We start from the raw sequence: 22,848 nt of genomic DNA, 5'->3' as shown, positions 1-22,848 counted from the left end.
ACCCTATAGCAAAATCAAGCTCCTATCTACAAAAATGTGGAATTTCGTATTTTTTGCCAGAAGACAAATCACGGGTGTGTGTTTATTTATTTTTTTTTTTTTTTCCCAGGGGTCATCGTATCGACCAAGTGGTCCTAGAATGTCGCAAGAGGGCTAATTCTAACGGAAATGAATAGTTCTAGTGCCCTTTTTAAGTGACCAAAAAATTGGAGGGCACCTAGGCCCCCTCCCACGCTCATTTTTTCTCCAAAGTCAACAGATCAAAATTTTGAGATAGCCATTTTGTTCTGCATAGTCAGAAACCATAATAACTATGTCTTTGGGAATGACTTACTCCCCCACAGTCCCTGGGGGAGGGGCTGCAAGTTACAAACTTCGACCAGTGTTTACATATAATAATGGTTATTGGGGAGTGTACAGTCGTTTTCAGGGGATTTTTTTTTGGTTTTGGGGGTGGGGTTGAGGGGAGGGGACTATGTGGGAGGAGCTTTCCTTGGAGAAATATGTCATGGAGGAACAGAAATTCAATGAAAAGGGCGCAGGATTTTCTAAAACTACTATAAAAAAAACAATAAAAAAATAAACATGGAAAAGTTTTTTTCAATTGAAAGGAAAGAGTAGCATTGAAACTTAAAACGAACAGAGATTATTACGCATATGAGGGGTTCTAAAAATACTTTAGCATAAAGAGCGAGGTATCTAGGAGGAGATAAATACCTCGCTCTTTATGCTATAGTATTTTTAGTAATTTCAACTATTTATTCTACGGCCTTTCTGATTCAGGGGTAATTCTTAAAGAATTAGGACAAAACTTACGATTTAGTGTAAAGAACGAGGTATTAACGAGTTTACAAACCCCCCTCATATACATAATAAAAATTAAAGAATATAAAAGTTTGTTACGTAAGTTAATTCTTAAGTTATTTTTTTACTAATAAAGAATTCGTTAAAAATTAAAATTTATAGTTGCCTTTTTATGTAAGCGAAAAATTGCATGGCAACTAGGCCTCCTATCCCATCCCTTATTTCTCAAAATCGTCTGATCAAAACTAAGAGAAAGCCCTTTAGCCAAAAAAGGAATTAATATGCAAATTTCATTTTAATAAATTATGTATGGAGAGCCAAAATCAAACATGCATTAATTCAAAACGTTCAGAAATTATATAAAAAACTAGTTTTTTTAACTGAAAGTAAGGAGTGACATTAAAACTTAAAACGAACAGAAATTACTCCGTATATGAAATGGGTTGTCCCCTCCGCAATCCCTCGCTCTTTACGCTAAAGTTTTACTCTTTGCCACAATTCTGCTTTTTAAAACAATTAAAAGCTTTAGCGTAAAGAGCGAAGGATTGCGGAGGGGACAACCCATTTCATATACGGAGTAATTAGATAATTAAGGAATATTCATTTAATCTTTTTCTGCAACTCATTGTCTCTAAAATGTCCTCATTGTGTTGTTCTTTATTGTTTGTATTGAGGGTCGCACTGTCTCAGAAGTCATGTGCACCAGGTGACGCGTGCCAAGCGTGGCGAAACTGTGCGGCACACGGGACAGTCCGAGATATTTACCAGATGGCTTGAAGTCAGTGCCCCCTTGGTTTGTATATGGACTGAGAAATGGTAAAAGGAGAAGGGTACTTGGGTATTTTACGCCACTCACTCAAGTTTACATTCGTAAAACTCGAGAACCAAGCGGTTTCTTTGTTAGTTTTTTTTTTTTTTCAGCTTAGCGTGAGACAAGACAAAGGCAAGTGACTGAATAGCTGTGAAATATATAATTTAGGCTGTATATTTCCAGATAAGGGGGGGAGAGTATTTGAGCAATTTGAAGTTAGAAAACAATTCTTACTTCATAATATGCAGAATAATTATACCTAACACATTTTGAATGCAGACGCGCCATACTTTACCCCACCCCTCCGCCCTAATGTGCAAATAAAAAGCCCAAGTCCACTTTTAAATTATTGTATTTTCATCATACTTTGTGATATTTCATTAGAATTGAGCGTCAAAGAAACAGATTGTAATTAAAGCAAGCACTTGAGTGTTTGACGTATAATACATAAGTACCGAAAGAAGAAGAAAAAATAAGGGCTTTGAACTATTATCATTCAAATGGAAGCCACAGGACCTAACTACGTCACAGAATCTGATAGGCATTGGTTTTGCACGTCTAAAACACTCATCAACACCATTGACAGTAATTACCACACCAGAATAACGCAAGGAGTAGTTAAGGACAAAAGCAATAAACAAAAGCGCGTTCCAAATTATCTTCATTTTAAATAGCTGCCTTTAATTTGCCTCCATCTGGTTTTAACCAAGTTGATGAAATACATATATCAGACTTTATACTCTATTCCCTTGAGGACTGGATAGGAAATTCGCGTGATTGTTTATTCTTTGAAAGCTGAATTGTATATTTTTCTACTCAAATATCTTCCTTTTCTAAGGATGAAATGCGAATCATCGGGCAATTAAAGAGCATTTGTTTGTACTAAATGTGGCCAACGAGAGATGGCTCGTATTGCTTTATGACTTTTCATTTGCATAGTTTATGCAGAACGGAAGCTGCTTTCAATTCTGTTAGAAAGCTAATTGTTTAGCAGAGAGGATCTTTATAATAAACTTGAACGTCTTTATGTCAGTCTATCCATATATCTCTAGGAAGAAGAACTACTTCACAGATCCCATAAAGATTTAGAGCATCTATACAAACTTCAAAGGAGTGGAAATGATTTTTTTTAGGGCAGCAAAGGGAGTAGAGCTCCCAACCTTGAAAACTGTTCCTCCATAGAGAGCACAGTAGAGCAGGTAGTGAAGCATTCAACCCTTAGTTTTGGCGGTGACGCCAGTCATTGCGTGTGCAGGTGGTGAAAAATACGCCTTTTTGTATCATCATTAAAAAATCGAGAAGAATCCAAAAAGTCCCCCTCTAAATTTTTATAAAAATTATAACCTTTACCCTATCTCCTACATTTTGTGAGTTGACGCTACGACATAGAAATATATTCATATATTATGTCTTTCAGGCCATAGTGAGATTCGGAGACTATTTCCGAACCTTGTCAACGACGAATGTTTTGATAGTAAGACATGCAGATAGGCTTCCGTATAATTGACAAAAATATAGACTGAGAATGAGAAAAGATCGAGAATGAAAAAAATTCATTCAAAGGAGTTGGGTTAAGATCAAATTGTTAGTGACAAAACGTCTATATCAAACAGTTCGTGGTAAAAAATTGTAAGTCAGGAGCGACCCGGCTCAAAAGTAACCGAAACTCTAAAAAATGGTACTTTGATACCAGTAGATATATAAAAAGAATCAGAGTTTTATGCCGGTTTCAAATACATAAATTTCAAAAAGTTTGGTACCATTTGATATGTTAAAGGAATCGAATTCTTATGCTAATTTTAAATATGTAAGTTTCATTATGTTTAGTCTGACGCATCAAATGTTACAAGCCTGAGAAAATTTGCCTGATTTTCAAAAAAAAGGGCAAAACCCCTAAAAGTCATAGAATCTTAATAAAAATTACATCATCAGATTCAGCGTTTCCGAGAACCTTACTCTATATGTTTCGTGCTCCTATCTATAAAAATGTAAAATTTTGTATTTTTGCCTGTGAAAAGATCATGGATGCGTGTTTATTTGTTTGTTTGTATTTTTTTCTTCCAGAAGTGATTGTATCGACACAGTGGTCCTAGAATATCGTGAGAGGGCTCATTCGAACAGAAATTAAAACTTCTAGTTCCTTTTTTAAGTGAGCAAAAATGGATGGTAATTTGGCCCCGTCCCACGCCCCTTTTGTTCGGCGTAATTAAAAGACCCAAGAACTATGTATTTGGAGATATCATGACCCCCACAGTCCTCGGATACAAGCCTTTAAGTTACAAAAATTTCTCATTGTATAAGCATAGTTTTTCTTATTGGGAAGTATGCAGACATTTTTCGGGGGGGGGATTATTTGCTGGTGGATTTTCCACGGGGAGAATTTAACATGGGGGAGTAGTTTCCAGGGCGTAAATTTTAGAGGATAAATTTTACACCAGGGGAATTTGCCAAAATTCCTCTTATGTATTGCTTTCTCATTGCCGGCTCAATTTTACGCGTGGAGACGTTGAGGGTAATTGTCTGGGGTATATCCTCACCAGGATTGAATTGTCTAGAGAATAAATTTGTGGGGAGTAGGAAATTATTGGTGGAGGTGCAGCCAGATTTTCCGGTATAACTTAAAAAACAACCAGAAATAAAATTTAAAAAAAAAACAAGTTTTTTCTACTGAAAGTAAGGAGGAACATTAAAACTTAAAACGAACCGAAATTATTACGTATATGATGGGGTTGCTCCTCACACTACAGTTTGAATTCTGTCCCAATTCTTTAAGAACGACTCCTGAAACATTGTGTGTTTGATTAGAACAATAAGAACCTTTTTTGTTCTTAAAGTACCAAAAACTTTAGTGTAAAAAGGGTGGTATTGAAGAAGAGCAATCCCCTTCACATACGTAATAAGTAACATGTAATACATAATAAGTCGGCTCTCTGGTACCAGCTTGGACTTCCTCCGACCTTAAGTCGGTCCAAAATGCTGGCAATTTTGGTACCCAAGAAATTTAATGGTATCTGAGAAAAAGAAATTTAATGGTATCTGAGAATAGGGGTGCTGATATCTGTTTTCGTTGTTCAGAACAATCAGAAAGTAATGTAGTAGACATGATCGTGCGTGCATTTGTACAAGGTACCTCTAAGGATCCTTCCTAAAATGACTATGCTAAGAAAACATAGGTCCATAGGATAAATAGAAGGCAGTAGGAGGTATTTCTCCGTTGATGTACCCTCAACACCCAGGAAAACAAAATACAAAGTCACAAGAATTAAAAATTAATTTCCGCTAGAAAATATCGTTGATTGCTCTACTTTTAATTCAGGGATGGGTACTAGTTAATTTTTCAGAACACACTCAAAATTTTGATCTGTAAATCTGTAAAAACCGGTTTCGTACCAGTTTCGTACTTTACAAACAATTAAAGGAGGCATAGCTTTCCTTTGAAGGCGTAGTTTTCTCTGCGAGTCGACAGATTGTTAATGTTTGAATTCGTACGGACAAAAAGTGTTTTCCCATTTAGCTAATTAGTTTCACTTATTTGTTTTCACGACTCAGCGTGGCAACAGTGACAAAAATGCAATACTGCTATATAAACTCCGCAATGTTAAAAGCACCGACAGAAAATTCTTAGAAAATCATGGCTTTCAGATACGAATAGTACTAAGGTGGGTCCAGGTGGGGTAAAATTTTGTTATGCCCTCTGAATTTTAATAGTGAGCTCAAACACAATGGTAAACAATCTTTCATAAACTCGTAAGAACTTCTAAGAAAAGCTGTGTACCGTTCACCATGCTATTTTTGGTCTCGAAAGGGTCTGTAAGGGCTCGTTCACAATGGAATTTGGCTAAATCCAAAATATAACTAATGCTAAGACATTCGTAACAAGATTCAATTAATTCATAGAGCTATGGAAATTTGACGACGAAGTTCAATTTATTTGAGTTTCTTCGGCACCTAGCTAACGCCAGCCAATCAGAAAGCTTCATTGTCGATCCTTAGCTTAAAGAAGAAAAACTGTATAGCATTTTTTTTTTTATTTTAACTAAACTACCAATTCGGGCAAATTTTATTATGAATTGGCCATGTACCAGCTTAAATATCAACTTGAGCTAAATACCATTTTGAACAAGCTTCAATACAGACAGGTATATTATGAAATGTGAAAATTACTTGTAAAGCTCTTGCATGGCTTAAAACCCCCTGTCCGTACATTTTATCATTTTCTCAGGCCTTGAAACCTTCACAGGCTCTAATTTAGGCTTTGAAAACTCATTTCTGAAAATTTCATTTACCTACCTCAACTACTTTCCAAGACAGCGAGCCCCTCATCTAGAATTTCATCAATTTATTTTATGACTAATTTTCAAATACAAAAAGCTGCGATAGGTCAGCAATTAGGCGAAGCGGAGCTTAATTTCTATATGGATCTCCAAAAAACTTTAAAACACTAATTACGAGTGTTAGAACCAACCAACCAAACTGAGTAAGTAAATAAATTTTGAATTAACGAATCTATTTCAAAATCGTATATTAAAAGTTATTGCCTTGAAAATTGCCAAAATATGAGCAACGTTAAAAGTCATGAACTAGTTTGGAACTTCTCTTGGCTTTCAGATTTGGAAAAAAAAATTAGCTCTCTGATACTTTGTCATAGTCCTTTGATTAATGCTTCTTTGCTTAGAATTAAACTACAATGTGTTTCTTGTAAAAAAAAAAGTATTTCCCTTGTCTCTTCTATTTTCTTTTTGCTGCTTTACTTCTTTCCCTCTCGCTATTGTCGTTTCCTTTTTAAAAATTGTATACTTTGATCAGCTCGAGAATGTTTTCTTTTATTTAGTTTTTAGATGACATTGCTTTTATTTCTAAGTATCTCGGCTAAATAATTAGTTTTCTTTCAGGAATGAAAGTAACTTCTTTGTTATTCAAACCATGAAAAAAAAAGAAGTCAAATTACGTGATCTTTCGTTCACTACGCTTAGTGGAAATCAATCAGGGTTGACGCCACAGAAAGTTCCTAAAGGGCTACAGGTGCCCAAATTTGCGTGCTGCACAGAATTTTCGGTGCTACTGTCAACATTTTTTTCCGCGTGCTGCGGCTTCCGCCGCGACACGCGCATAGTCCGTTTAAGTGTGCTTAGATTACTTTTTAGGTCAATTTTTTAATTTTTTAAATATAGAGGAATAAAAGGTATCCATAAAAAACGTAGCTGATCAGAAAGCTGAATGGGAAAATGCACACGCAAACGCACATCCCTTATTTAAATATGTTTAGATTATTATCATGCATAAGAAGTGCTCTGACGTACATTTTGATGTGAGACATATCTTGTAATTGTTTTTTATATGTCTAAAATTTCAATTTGGTCATATAACAGAGAAAGTGCTATATTCAATATAGCACGTGCTACACATAATAAGATAGTGTTAAAATAACACTTTCGTGCTACTGGTGGCAACCCTGTGGTTACTGGTTAGTACTACCTTCTCACAAGAGTCGGGCTTTTGGCATCCGGGTCGGGGCTCCTTTGGATCCAAGCTCCGATTACCACTAGCTTGCTAATTTCAAGATCTAAAGGCATCTAAAGTCAGGATAGCAGCTTACTTATCTCAGCGCCCTTTGAAAACCATTGAATAAATAAATGACATGCTAGTTTCTTCCTGGGTATTTGTTATATATTTAGAACATGCTCGTGTTCCTGATTTGAATGTAAGATCTGATATAACTGGTTATAGCCACAGAGACAATTGACGGGTAAACTGTTAGACGGGTAGACAAGTTAACTGCTACTTGCCATACAGTTAGGCCTATTTTGATTTGCAGAGACAACTGAGCCTTCGAAGGAAAGCAATACCTACTTCAACTGTTTACTGCCATACGTCTTGGTCAATTTTTTTGGCTCTTCACTCACTTTTTTCATTTGACGCTGACTAGTACCTAAAAATTTCGTACCTGTATATCCAAGTCTTTTTCATTAAATTTAAACTTCAGATTTTTTTTTTATTTTAATGATACATTTTTTCCATTTAACCAATTCAAACAATCAGATGCTTTTTTTTACTGTACTTCGCATTTTGAAGTATTAAAAATAACGGGGAAACAAGCAAGGTCTGACACCACAAGACAGCTCTCACCAGGGGATAGAGCAGTGGCTGTTCTATACCCGGGCAGGGAGGAGGCAACTAGCCCCCCACCCCACCCCCAAGTCCGTCTGATATTTGCCATTAAATTCATTTTATTTTATATTTTTACGCTTCTGTTGTATACCTTGTCCCCCCTCCAGATGATGAGGCCTAAAACGGCTACTGGAACAAAGATAGCAAACGAAATGAATTGCGAGAGTTTGCGTAACACATCCGTCTCTAGGTTGACAATAATATCGATTAAAATAAAGCTAGTATGACAACAGAACAGTTTTTCCATTGAAGTAATTAAAACACTGTATTCATTTGCTGATTTCCCATTCTTCCCGGGAAACATTTATGAGAATATTTCTTCAGAGAGTTCACTATGTCAAATGTATTTTTGGGTTTATATACCTTTCGAAAAAAGAAGAAGAAGAAAAGCACAGCTCTATCCTCTTGACACTCAGTTTGTCTTTTTAGATGGCAATTTCAGCTGGAACCAGGGGAGCATTTACTAGCTACCAGTTGCAAAAAAGAAAATATTCTAATAAAGAAGAAAATAAAAATGAAAAAAAAGAAAATAATGCTCCTGGGACAGGGGCATCAATTCACGAAATTATAGCAGGGAGAGCGAAACTTATTGTTCAAAATGTAACGGTGGGGGGGGGGCATTCTGTTGTTTTATCGATTTTTTTCAGTGCAAACACTAGAAAAGGGATTATTCAATGAAAATACCGAAATACGATATTTTTTTAAAAACTAGTAGGGGTCGAACAATTATCCGCCCTCCATTTGACACACCCGCCCTGGGATGTGGAAAAAGATTTATGGCGGTAATTTCTGAAATAATCTTCATATACCTGCGTGGTACATATACGAGTATGTCTGAAAAGTCTATGTCTATAATGTATATGTGCGTATTATTTACAATACCTTGCATTAAAATCCGTTCTTGGTCAAATTTTTGCGTCACAGATGCGTAGAAGGACCTAAGAAAAGGGTCGAAATATTGAGAAGAATGATGCAGAACAAGCGGGAGTAAGGGATCAACACCTGCAAGAGAAATAAACACCATCATAAAAACAAGCTGAATTGTAATCAAAATACGAATTAAGCATAAATTGTATTTAGTAACTATAAACAAATTGGGGCATTCCAAAGATTCTTTACATTTTGTTTAAATGGCTTAGGATAATTAATAATAGTAACTTATATTTAACCCACTAAAATACAAGATAAGTGGAGTAAATAAAAGATAATGAAAGACATATAACACGACAATGCGAGAGATGAAACATATACAGCACAACCATAACTCAATTAATGGAAGAACCTCTTAAATATAACACACCTATAAAACGAAAACAGGTGAAAACTAACGAATAAATAAACGAACTAATGGTTGGAAGGGCCTAGAGAAAAAACATAATCCTTTTCCAATTTTGACCCTAACTTCCGCAAAAAAGCTGGAAGAATTGATTATTATCCAGTTAAAATAAACCAAAAAAGGGAAGAAATGAAGCAGTGGAGTACGATAAAGAATGAAAAAAAATTAATCAATAAAACAATAATCAATAAAATTAATCATAAAAACAAGCTGAATTGTAATCAAAATACGAATTAAGCATAAATTGTATTTAGTAACTATAAACAAATTGGGGCATTCCAAAGATTCTTTACATTTTGTTTAAATGGCTTAGGATAATTAATAATAGTAACTTATATTTAACCCACTAAAATACAAGACAAGTGGAGTAAATAAAAGATAATGAAAGACATATAACACGACAATGCGAGAGATGAAACATATACAGCACAACCATAACTCAGTTAATGGAAGAACCTCTTAAATATAACACACCTATAAAACGAATACAGGTGAAAACTAACGAATAAATAAACGAACTAATGGTTGGAAGGGCCTAGAGAAAAACATAATCCTTTTCCAATTTTGACTCTAACTTCCGCAAAAAAGCTGGAAGAATTGATTATTATCCAGTTAAAATAAACCAAAAAAGGGAAGAAATGAAGCAGTGGAGTACGATAAAGAATGAAAAAAATTAATCAAATTAAGTCAATAAAGCCTGCAAAATTACAACGTTAACACAGAAAAAATTTGTCAGACAAAAAAAAAAGAGTTATCACACCCAGTGCCAAAGGGTTTATATTTAACTTTTTTTTTCTAATAATGAGTTACAAAGTGATCAAGTGATCAATAATTTAGAAAGTAAAGTGATTAAATCCTTTCTCAGTTTTTTTTAATGCTACATTCCCCAAATAGGTGTGACAAAAAGTCAAGCTTATCATAGCCTTTTTATAATAAGTAATAATTTGAGCCTAAATATGTGCTCCATTAGTAAAGTCTAATTATCTCAATTTACCGACTGTCACAAGTTAGAAAGTGATCAAGTGATCAATAATTTAGAAATTAAAGTGATTAAATCCTTTATCAGTCTTTTTAATGCTACATTCCCCAAATAGGTGTGACAAAAAGTCAAGCTTATCATAGCCTCTTTATAATAAGTAATAACTTGAGCCTAATCATGTGCTCCATTTGTAAATTCTAATTATCCTAATTTACCGATTGTCACAAGCTGACTCATCTGTTCCAAGTTTATTTTTGTATTTTTATGTGCATTTGTGCGTGATTTTAACGTATATTCATTATAAATACCTTCTTCTCTGTACATAAAAGTTATATTTTTTCTGACTGAAACCCCTTAACTAGAGATTTTAACCAAATAGGAGATGTGACCTTCCAGGTTTGTAGGTGAGTCCTTTTTCGGTACTACTTTTAAAATAATATTACCAAGATTTTCTTAGCCTCTGCCATTCGCTGGAGCTTGAAAAACTGACTTTAAGGAACCGCTTTGCTAAAAAACCCAAAATTTCATAAACATTTCTGCAGTTGGACTGAACAGCACATGCAAGCACGGTTATATCCCCAATCAAAATTGAATGTTTAAAAAGAAAACCTTTCAAATCAAGAAAATGAAATTCCGATTAGTGACTACAATCATTGGCTTGTGTGGAAATCTTGACCCCATTGGAAACGTGAAATGAGCTACGCCACCACTTCAGCCGCATAACCTTGGGAGTCAAGAGCACAGTTTTCTCAGTATATTAGGGCTTCGGAGAGGGGGTAAGGTCGGAAAAATAACCAAAAATCACATTCATAATAATTAAAAACAGTGTGAAAGTCATCAACACTTTTGGCTCGAAAGAATTGAAATTAAATTTTGATATTTTGAGCCAGAACCTCAAAGACCCAATCCTATTTGTTCACATTACTGCTTTTTTTAGGCATTTACCACCATTATGCGACTCTAACACGTATAAAAATTTTTGTGGGTCGAAGGATGGGTTATATTCGACACATTACTTCACCAAAATGGGCTAATTATATGAAAAAATATAATCTATCATGGAGGATGAAACAGGAGTTAAGGTTCATACTCGGCAATACAAGAGGTTTTTTCAGAGAAAAAGAAATAGGAAAGACGCTTTCTTGTAATTTTTTTCTAATCAGTTAAAAAAAATGGCTAGAGTAAAACCTGGAGACACTTGAGCCAACACCTGAATCAGTAGATAAAGAACCTAAAAAAGAGTTTAATCAGCTTAAAAAAGCGTTGGAAAAGAACCTAATTCAATGAATTTAAGTCAAATAATTATCAAGTTTCTTACGGGCTAGTAGCAGCGCTAAAGAACTGTTATATTCAAAAGACTTACCTTGCCTACTTTGAGTATGTATTAAACTTAACCAGTCCTTATTTTCTTGTTTTTCTTCATTCTTTGTATCAAGTCCCAATATAGCCGCAACACCAAATTTCAACTTAGGTCCACACGCATTTCCGCATTCTTCTGAACTTGCTGAGTTACGAGATTCTGCACGTCTTTGGAAAACTGACTCACGGTCTGATTCTTTTAAGTCATTAGTGTACTTACGATCACTCAAGTTTTCAACACATGACGGGCGATAAAACGGCCAGAGATACTCACTTGCCGGAAGCATTTTCCTGATTACCAGTAACTAGATCGTTTTAGCCCAAGAAAATCCAGGAATATTTCCTTGCCTGTTATTGGTTATTCATTAGCCAATTAGAGGAAAGATGGTCGTTTCCTAAACTGTTACACTGGAAAGTTAAGAGCCTCATTTCTACTGGGAGTGGAAATGTTTAATCAAAGTAGTCAGAGCAAAGTCCTTCTACAGGGAGTTTCTCAGTCATGGGGTCATTCCTAGCCTCACTTGAACTCTTGTTCTTATTAAAAAGCATAATGTATTCTCAAAGCTAGGAGGAGGCTTTGATGATAATAGCCCAAAACACGAAAAGAAGCGTTTGTATTTTGATCCCTATTGTAGCTTAAAACATTAAAATGTTGAGCTAAGCAGATATTTATTGTTCAATACGTATTTTTTTTATAGCATAAATCTGCTTTTACAAAACGAGAAAACTTGAGTGCAAAAAAAAACCGTAGAAAACAACCAGTACAATAAAAGAAGAACTTTTCCGTGTAACAGTGACAGGGTTACTGAATAAAGAAAAAAAAAACTGATATTGAATGGAAATTCAAGAAACTGGTAATGGTATAAGCTTCGGAGGAGGCTCATTGGTTTCGTAAGCAGAAGTTCTAGTGCATTTATAAGATTCAGAGTGATCGGAAGGTGGATCCCCTCCACAACTCATATATTCCCGAAATGCATCTGATAGAAATTTTGGGACAGCTATTTGTTATCTTGGAAACTTTGAAAAGAGCTCATTTTGAATAGCCCCTTTTGAATAGTCGAAAGTGAGTGGAGTACAACTAACCCTCCAATAATTTGGAGGGTTAGTGAATGAAGGGCCCACGGCCACCATTTCCCCAAAACCCATCCAATCGAAACTTTTAGATATCAATTTTGTTCAACGTAATTAAAAGGTCTGGAAACTATGTCTTAGAGGATGACCCTCCCCCCTCAGAGCCCTCAGAACAGGGGTTGTATGTTATACTCTAAGGGGCATATAAGGTATATATAGAAATGGTAATCGTATAAACTTTTTAGGGGGCACATTGGATTGGTAATCAGAAGTTCTAGTGCTCTTATTAAGATTCAGGGTGATTGGAGGGTGCATACCCCCCATACCTCGTATTTTCCCGAAATGCATCTGATTTTAATTTTGAGATTGCCATTCGTTGCTGGCCATACTTGTTTCCAATCAGTGAGATCATTAGGTAGTTTCCTTAATTCTGGGAAGGATTTAACCCGGGAAGATTTAGTTAGTGGGGTGCAGAAAATTCCTTATTCTTGTGGAAAGTTTTATATTGGTAGAGCTCACCAACAATTTATTGAAAGATTTATTGAGCATAGCAACTCAATTGAAAAAACCCTACAATTAAGAAAGCCTCACAAAGCTTTTGTTTCGGCTCTGGCTGAACATACATTCTTTCATCCTGAACATTTTATACAATTTGATGAGACTACAGCTATTTCTAATGATAGGGGTTTTTCTCAATGAGCGAGGGAGGCTATAGAAAATAAAAAACATATGTTTGCTAATCTTTCAATAAACAGAGACACGGAGAATTTAAATATTGACCCAATTTACGATTGTCTTTTGAAAAGAGAACCAATAGCCAATAAGGGAATTAAAATTTTACATAATCACCAGGGGACAAGATTACCTACTGGACCAAAAAGAGTTGCTTCAATATTAGCTAACAAGAGGATTATTTCGCAACAGAATAGTTAAAATGGGTTTAAATGCTCATAACTTTTCCTCAGTTGCTTTGTTGTTCTCATTGAAGTAACTCTAATAGCTTCTCTTTCCTACGTGGATCAGTAGCGAAAATTGTATTTATTTTTATTGGTGGTTGTTTTATTTGTTTTTTTTTTTATCTTGTGCTGAGGACGCCTAGTTTAGATATAGGAGGAATATCCGCGTTGTTTTAGTCTTTCATCTCTTTTCTCTCTACTGGCCACAGTCTCGTTTGAGTTTTGTTGTTGTTGAGCTTTATCTCTCTTTGTTGTTTGTTGACATGTCTGGCCAATTTGGCTTAAGAGCTTTCAAGCTATGCCCTGGGGGTATATAAGATATATAGAAAGGGTGATCGTATAAACTTCGGAGGGGGCTCATTGGATTTGCAATAAGAAGTTCTAATGCCTTTTAATAGACTCATAGCAATCGGAGGGTGGATAACCCCCCCACCCAACGCCTCGCATTTTCCCGAAATGCATCTGATAGAAATTTTGAGATGGCCGTTTGTTGTCACAGAAACTTCGGAAACAGATCATTCGATTGGAAATTGAAAGGAATAGTGCCCTTTTTCATAGTCGAAAGTGATTGGAGGGTAGCTAACCCCCCTCCCAAACCCACCATTACCCCAAAGCCCACCCAATTAAAGTTTTTAAATATCAATTATTTTCAATGTAGTTGAAAGGTCCAAAAACTATAGAGCCCTCAGGGCAAGGGTTGTAAGTTATACCCTGGGGGCATATAAGGTATATATAGAAAGGGTAATCGTAAAAACTTTGTAGGGGGCATATTGGATTTGTAATCAGATGTTCTAGTGCTCTTTTTAAGATTCAGAGTGACTTGAGAGCGGATATCTCCCCCCAAATATCTCTTATTTTCTCGAAATGCGTCTGATTTTAATTTTGAGATGGCCATTTGCTGTCGTAGAAACTTCAAAAACAGCTCATTCGATTGGAAATTGAAAGGACCAGTGTCTTCTTGCAATTAAATAAAAAAAAAACAAGTTTTTTTAAATGAAAGTAAGGAGCGACATTAAAACTTAAAACGAACAGAAATTACTCCGTATATGAAAGGGGCTTTTCCTCCTCGACACCCCGCTCTTGCGCTAAAGTTTTTTATTGTTTTAAAAAGTAGAGTTGCGAGAAAAAATCAAACTTTAGCGCAAGGAGCGGGGTGTCGAGGAGGAAAAGCCCCTTTCATATACGGAGTAATTTCTGTTCGTTTTAAGTTTTAATGTCGCTCCTTACTTTCATTTAAAAAAACTTGTTTTTTTTTATTTAATTTCTGAAAGTTTTTGAATTAATGCATGTCTGATTTTGGCTCTCCGTACATAAATTACTAAAATGAAATTTGCATATTAATTCTTTTTTTGGCTAAATGGCTTTCTCTTAGTTTTGATCAGACGATTTTGAGAAATAAGGGGTGGGGAAGGAGGTCTAGTTGCCTTCCAATTTTTCGGTTACTCAAAAAGGCAACTAGATCTTTTAATTTTTAACGAACGTTTTTATTAGTAAAAAAAACGTAACTTAAGAATTAACTTACGTAAAAAACGTACATAACTTACGTAACTTACGTTACGTTTTATCCCAATTCTTTAAGAATGACCCCTGAATCAGAAAGGCCGTAGAATAAATAGTTGAAATTATTTAAAAAATTTTTAGCATAAAGAGCGAAGTATTTATCTCCTCCTAAATACCTTGCTCTTTATGCTAAAGCATTTTTAGAACCCTTCATATGCGTAATAATCTCTGTTCGTTTTAAGTTTTGATGCTTCTCCTTACTTTCAATTGAAAAAATTTTTTCATGTTTATATTTTCATTGTTTTTTTTTATAGTAATGCTAGAAAGTCCTGCGCCCTTTTCATTGAATTTCTCTTCCCCCATGAAATACTCCTCCAAGGAAAGATCCTCCCATATAGCCCCATCCCCTGAACCCCACACCCAAACCAAAAAATCCCCCTGATAACATCAGTACACTTCCCAGTAACCATTACTGTATGTAAACATTGGTCAAAGTTTGTAACTTGCAGCCCCTCCCCCAGGTACTGTGGGGGGTAAGTCATCCCCAAAGACATAGTTATTATGGTTTTCGACTATGCGGAACAAAATGGCTATCTCAAAATTTTGATCCGTTGACTTTGGGAAAAAAATGAGCGTGGGAGGGGGCCTAGGTGCCCTCCAATTTTTTTGGTCACTTAAAAAGGGCACTAGAACTTTTCATTTCCGTTAGAATGAGCCCTCTTGCAAAACTCTAGGACCACTTGGTCGATACGATGACCCCTGGGGAAAAAAAAAAAAAACAAAAAAAGCAAATAAACACGCACCCGTGATTTGTCTTCTGGCAAAAAATACGAAATTCCACATTTTTGTAGATTGGACCTTGGAATTTTTTCTATAGGGTTCTCTGATACGCTGAATGCGATGGTGTAATTTTCGTTAAGATCCTATGACTTTTAGGGGGTGTTACCCCCTATTTTCCAAATAAGGCAAATTTTCTCAGGCTCGTAACTTTTGATGACAAAGACTAAATTTGATGAAACTTATATATTTAAAATCAGCATAAAAATCCGATTCTTTTGATATATCTTTTAGTATCGAAATTCCGTTTTTTTAGAGTTTCGTTTACTATTGAGCCGGGTCGCTCCTTACTACAGTTCGTTACCACGAACTGTTTGATAGTCGAAAGTGAATGGAGGGCATAACCCACCTCCCAGGCCCACCATTTTCCCCAAATACATCCAATAGTTTTTTTTAGATATGGCCATTTTGTTCGACATAGTTTAAAGACCCGGAAATTATGCCTTTGAGGATGCCCCCCCCAAAGAGCCCTCAGGGCAAGAGTTGTAAGTTATACCCTGGGGAATATAAGATATATATATATATATATATATATATATATATATATATATATATATATATATATATATATATATATATATATATATATATATATATATATATATATATATATATATATATATATATATATATATATATATATAAAGAGTGATCGCATAAAATTCAGAGGGGGCTCATTGGATTCTTAATCAGGAGTTCTAGTGCGCTTTTTAAGATTCGGATTGATCGGAGAGTGGATGCATCGGATAGAAATTTTGAGATGGTCATTTGTTGTCGTAGAAACTTCGAAAACAGCTCATTCGATTGGAAGTAGAAAGGGTTAGTGCCCTTTTTAATAGTCGAAGGTGATTGGAGGGCAACTAACCCCCTTCTCGTCCACCATTTCCCCAAACACATCCGATCATAATTTTGATATAGCCATTTTGTGAAAAACTTGAACAGAATGGCACCCCTCAAACCCTAAGGGCAAGGTAAGTTATAGCATGGGGATATGTAAGCTACATACAGAAAGGGTGATCGTATAAACTGCGAAGGGAGCTCTTTGGATTTGTAATAAGAGGTTATAGTACCCTTTTTAAGATTTAGAGTAATCACAGGGTGGAGTCCCCTCCTCCAAACTTCATATTTTCCTATAATGCATCTGATGGAAATTTTGAGATGGCCATTTGTTGTCGTAGAAGCTTCGAAAAAGGCACATTCAATTGGAAATTGAAAAGGGCTAGTGCACGTTTCATTAGTCAAAAGTGATTGGGGGGAAACAAGCCCCCCCCACGCCCATCAATTCCCAAAAGACATCTAATCAAAATTTCGAGATATCTGTTTTGTTCAGTGTAGTTGAAACGTCTGGAAATTATGTCCTTAACAACCCCCATACCTTCCAAAGACCAGAACTAAAAAGTGCAAACATTTTAAAAGTATTTTGTTTATTTAAATCATACATAAATAACCGGGTCAAACTCAAAACGAGAAAAATTAACATGAGTAGGGTTGACAAACTCCATACCTTCTCAAGACCAGAACATAATTCGCTCTTTACTGAAAATAAAATACATTCAGAACATTTTCACTTTGTTTTTACTTGTTTAAAATGCGTTTGTTAGATATATGAAGGGGGAAGTTCTACCCCTTGCACTCCAATTACAGCGCGAGTGTCTGGTGCCTTTTTTAAGAGTAACAGAGATCGGAGGGTAAGCAACCCTTCTCTCAAGCCCATTCATTTTCCAAACGCATCCAGTCAAAATTCTGAGACAGCCATTTTGTTCAGCATAGTAGAACGGTCTAGCAACTATGTCTTTAGGTATATTAGGCATGCCAATCCACCCCCCCCCCCAAGTTATGCAATTGACCCATTATGCTTTAAAAGTAAATGTTGCTTTAAAATAAATGACAAGGCATTGTGTTAAATGGTTGCCAATAAGACACCTCAGCAATATATCTAGAATGACTGCGGGTATTAATTTGAAACTTTTAGGGATACCACTTTTACTACTTCTGCTTTTACAACTTGGATAAATAAAAAGAGTGTAAGTGTATCCAGGTTGTTAAAGAGCATAGATAGAATCAGGTCAACTATAAAAGCTATGAAATAAATTAAAAAATACTGTTTGTATCAGGATTAAAAATTGTTGAAGAAGTTTCTCCAACATACAAATAGCAACCCAAACTATGGATTCTTACAGAAGAAAACTGAAAATATATACAATATTTCTTTTCCATGAAAAAGATTATGTCAATAAAAAACGAACAGAAATTAATTAAAAAACAAATTCCACTAGACCAGTTTTTCAAAAAAAAAAGTAAAGAGCTCCACTAGGCCAAGAATGACCAAAAATAAAGTCAAATAATCTTCTAAGCGTAAAACTACCACATACCACTATCAATAAATAAGTGGAACTCAAAACAAAAATAAACTACAATAAATAACTGAATCAAACTCAAAACGAGCAAAAATTTACACGAGTAGGGCTGGTAACCTCATGTCTTCTCAAGACCAAAACACAATTTGCGCTTTATTGAAAACAAAATACGTTTGAATTTTTTCACCTTTCTTACTTTCATAAATGAAAATTATCAAAACCTTAACGAAAAAATGTCACTATATGTCAATTTAACTGACAATGCATGGTCATTTGCTTGTTTGTTTTTTGTCAGGAAGCGCAAATTGTGTTCTGGTCTTTATAAGGCATAGAGGTTATCAGTCCTACTCATGTTAATTTTTTCTTGTTTTGAGTTTGACTCGGCTATTTATTGTAATTTCTGTTTGTTTTCAGTTTCATTTATTTATTGATAGTGATTTGTTGTAGTTTTACGCTTGGAAGATTATTTGAATTTATTTTTTGCCTATTCTTGGCTTAATGGAACTGTTTATTTTTTTGAAAAAACTTGTCTTTTGGAAAAGTTTTTTAAATTAATCTCTATAAAAGAGTTATGCTACCCACTACCCAGGTGTTTTAGAATCCTTTTAGTAAAATATTGTAAAATGCTTAGTCTGAGCACCCAAGATCAATGGGAGAAGAGGGAGACTTAAAGTTTCAAAACTTGACTTAGAAGATAAATTCATTTATTCTTCTACGCTCTAAGAAGGGTTTCTCTTATGACATCGATTCACAATATATACTTTATATTATGGTTTATAAATGATTAGCTTTAAAAAAAGCTTTTGTATGGAAATAAAGAGAGAAATTGAAACTTGAGACGAACAGAAGTTATTGCTTCCGCTAATAACGCAAAATACATTTACAAAACTAGCTCAAATAAACTGATTCGTGATATTTTCCAACATCTGTTCTAATAACTAGCGCCTTGCCGAAAACACCCCCCCCCCCCCACCCAAAAAAAACAACAAACAAAAACTGAACAGGAAGTTTTCCTAGGATTAGGAAAATCTATGACTAGCTGACACCAAACAACGACTAACATATTAGCGTCCCAATGGTATTTCAGCGATAAAGATACCGACAACATTTAGTATAGCATTATAATTCTTAAGAAAAAAAAAGAAAGAAAAAAAAGGAAATAAAGAAATTCCTCTTCATTCATTTTTTCTCAAAGCGCTTTTTTTTAGTTTTAAGCTACTTATGGGTTGGGAGTGGAAAAGGGAGCATACAATAGAGGTTTGAAATTCAAGTTAAGCAAGTTCAATCATGCTAATCACAATAGTACCCTCTTTATGCTTCTCAGCCCTTCCATACCAAATATAACAACGAAAATACCATATTATACTTCACGCTATAAAAACAACTGCCATTTTTCAAGATGGGGGAGGGGGGCTCAAAATCCCTCATTTAAAGTTAGAGACCATGAAAATAGACAGGTCTTTTGTATTCCCCAGCATTTTGACTCCCTTTGGGGAAAAGTTCACGTTTTTTTAACATAAACTAGCTGAAACGCCACTTTACTGTGACACAATCTCTTTTGTAACTCAAAAGTGGCTCTAAATATTGCTACTTTCTTCCAAATAAGCATACTCCTAACATTCTACGACGACTGGTTCGATGCGATTACCCCCAGGGAAAAAAGAATAAGAAAAAAAGGGGACATCAGTGCTTTCTATTTAAAAAATGTCTTTTCTTGTTGCCCAAGGTTGGGAAATGTGATTCTCCTCTATAGGGTTTACGGCTAGGGCCATTCCATGGTGCACTTTTTATTTTCTATCCGACACCATTTTTGAGGGGTTCCAGGCTCTTTTCGAAATTTCTATAAATTTGTATTTTGAAATAAAATTTTAATATTAAGATTTGTCGAAGTAATAGTTAGTATTGTGAATAAGCAACAACTAGATATTTTTCATTAAAAAGGTTTTTTCAAAACCCAAAGCATTTGTAACCTTTGGTGACTAAGGGTCATAGTTCACTTATAACTAGGCTGCAGCTATCACTGCAACCATGACTTATTGGGATGTTACATAAAAAAAAACTGGTTTTTCTAACTGAAAGTAAGGAGCGACATTAAAACTTAAACGAACAGAAATTACTCCGTATATGAAATGGGTTGTCCCCTCCGCAATCCCTCGCTCTTTATGCTAAAGCTTTTAATTGTTTTAAAAAGCAGAATTGTGGTAAAGAGTCAAAATTTAGCGTAAGAGTGAAGGATCGCGGAGGGGACAACGCATTTCATATACGGAGTAATTTCTGTTTATTTTAAGTTTTAATGTCGCTCCTTACTTTCAGTTAGAAAAACTAGTTTTTTTATGTAATTTCTGAACGTTTTTGAATTAATGCATGTTTGATTTTGGCTCTCCACACATAAGTTATTAAAATGAAATTTACATTTTAATTCCTATTTTGGCTAAATGGCTTTCTCTTAGTTCTGATCAGACGATTTTGAGAAATAAGGGATGGGGAAGGAGGCCTAGTTGCCATGCAATTTTTGGTTACACAAAAAGACAACTATAAATTTTAATTGTTAACGAATTTATTTATTAGTAAAAAATATACGTAACTTAAGAATTAACTTACGTAACAAACTTTTATATTCTTAAATTTTTATTATGTATATGAGGGGGTATGTACCCTCGTTAATACCTCGCTCTTTACACTAAATCTTAAGTTTTGTCCCAATTCTTTAAGAATGACCCCTGAATCAGAAAGGCCGTAGAATAAATAGTTGAACTTAGTAAAAATACTATAGCATAAAGAGCGAGGTATTTATCTTATCCTAAATACCTCGCTCTTTATGCTAAAGTAGTTTTAGAACCCCTCATATGCGTAATAATCTCTGTTCGTTTTAAGTTTCAATGCTACTCCTTACTTTCAATTGAAAAAACTTTTCCATGTTTATTTTTTCTTTGTTTATTTTATAGTAATTTTAGAAATTCCCGCACCCTTTTCATTGAATTTGTCTTCCCCCATGACATATTTCTCCAAGGAAAGCTCCTCCCACATAGCCCCCTCCCCTCAACCCCACCCCCAAAACCAAAAAAAAATCCCCTGAAAACAACTGTACACTTCCCAATAACCATTATTATATGTAAACACTGGTCGAAGTTTGTAACTTGCAGCCCCTCCCCCAGGGACTGTGGGGGAGTAAGTCATTCCCAAAGACATAGTTATTATGGTTTTTGACTATGCGGAACAAAATGGATATTTCAAAATTTTGATCTGTTGACTTTGGAGAAAAAATGAGCGTGGGAGGGGGCCTAGGTGCCCTATAATTTTTTTGGTCACTTAAAAGGGCACTAGAACTTTTCATTTCCGTTAGAATGAGCCCTCTTGCAACATTCTAGGATCACTTGGTCGATACGATGACCCCTGGGGAAAAGAAAAAAAACAAAAAAAAACAAACAAATAAACACGCACCCGTGATTTGTCTTCTGGCAAAAAATACGAAATTCCACATTTTTGTAGATAGGAGCTTGAAAATTTTGCTCTAGAGTTCTCTGATACGCTGAATACGATGGTGTGATTTTCGTTAAGATTCTGTGACTTTTAGGGGGTGTTTTCCCCTATTTTCTAAAATAAGACAAATTTTCTCAGGCTTGTAACTTTTGATGACAAAGACCAAATTTGATGAAACTTATATATTTAAATCAGCATGAAAATCCAATTCTTTTGATGTATATTTTAGCATCAAAATTCCGTTATTTAGAGTTTCGTTTACTATTGAGCCGGGTCGCTCCTTACTACAGTTTGTTACCACAAACTGTTTGATTTTTTGTATTGAATCAGATTAACAGATTATTAGAATGAAATTTGCATATTAATTCCTTTTTTGGCTAAATGGCTTTCTCTTAGTTTTGATCAGACGATTTTGAGAAATAAGAGGTGGGGAAGGAGGCCTAGTTGCCCTCCAATTTTTCGGGTACATAAAAAGGCAACTATAACTTCTAATTTTTAACTAACGTTTCTATTAGTAAAAAAATATACGTAGCTTAAGAATTAACTCACGTAACAAACTTTTATATTCTTATATTTTTATTATGTATATAAGGGGGTTTGTACCCTCGTTAATGACTCGCTCTTTACACTAAATCGTAAGTTTTGTCTCAATTCTTTAAGAATGACCCCTGAATCAGAAAGGTCGTCGAGTAAATAGTTGAAATTACTAAAAATACTTTAGCATAAAAAGCGAGATATTTATCTCCTCCTAAATACCTCGCTATTTATGCTAAAGTATATTTAGAGCCCCTCATATGCGTAATAATCTCTGTTCGTTTTAAGCTTCAATGCTACTCCTTACTTTCTCCTTAATTGAAAAAACTTTTTCATGTTTATTTTTTCATTTTTTTTATAGTAGTTTTAGAAAATCCTGCGCCCTTTTCATTGAATTTCTCTTCCCCCATGACATGTTTCTCCAAGGAATGATTTACCCACATAGACCCCTCCCCTCAGCCCTACCCCCAAAATCAAAAAAATTTCCCCCTGAAAGCGTCTCTACACCTCCCAATAGCGATTATTATATGTAAACACTGGTCAAAGTCTGTAACCTGCAGCCCCTCCCCCAGGGACTATGGGGGAGTAAGTCATTCCCAAAGACATAGTTATTATGGTTTTCGACTATGTGGAGCAAAATGGCTATCTCAAAATTT

General features: G+C 35.1%; 1 protein-coding gene across 1 annotated transcript in view; it reads right to left on the bottom strand.

Moving 5' to 3' along the window:
- Window positions 1-11,766, bottom strand: part of LOC136034339 (homeobox protein DBX1-like) — a 50,621-nt gene extending 38,855 nt beyond the window's left edge. Inside the window, exons 1-2 of the mRNA XM_065715473.1 lie at window positions 11,462-11,766; window positions 8,666-8,785 (exon numbers count right to left, since the gene is read on the bottom strand). Coding sequence (XP_065571545.1) covers window positions 8,666-8,785; window positions 11,462-11,744 — 403 coding nt within the window. The 5' untranslated portion in view covers window positions 11,745-11,766. The remainder of the gene's footprint in view (window positions 1-8,665; window positions 8,786-11,461) is intronic.
- Window positions 11,767-22,848: the final 11,082 nt, after the last annotated feature.

Source organism: Artemia franciscana, chromosome 2 (genome assembly GCF_032884065.1).
Source record: "Artemia franciscana chromosome 2, ASM3288406v1, whole genome shotgun sequence".
In the NCBI taxonomy this organism is placed as follows: domain Eukaryota; kingdom Metazoa; phylum Arthropoda; class Branchiopoda; order Anostraca; family Artemiidae; genus Artemia; species Artemia franciscana.
The sequence above is the reverse complement of the archived record's forward strand: the minus strand, read 5'-3'. Positions and strand labels throughout refer to the sequence as shown.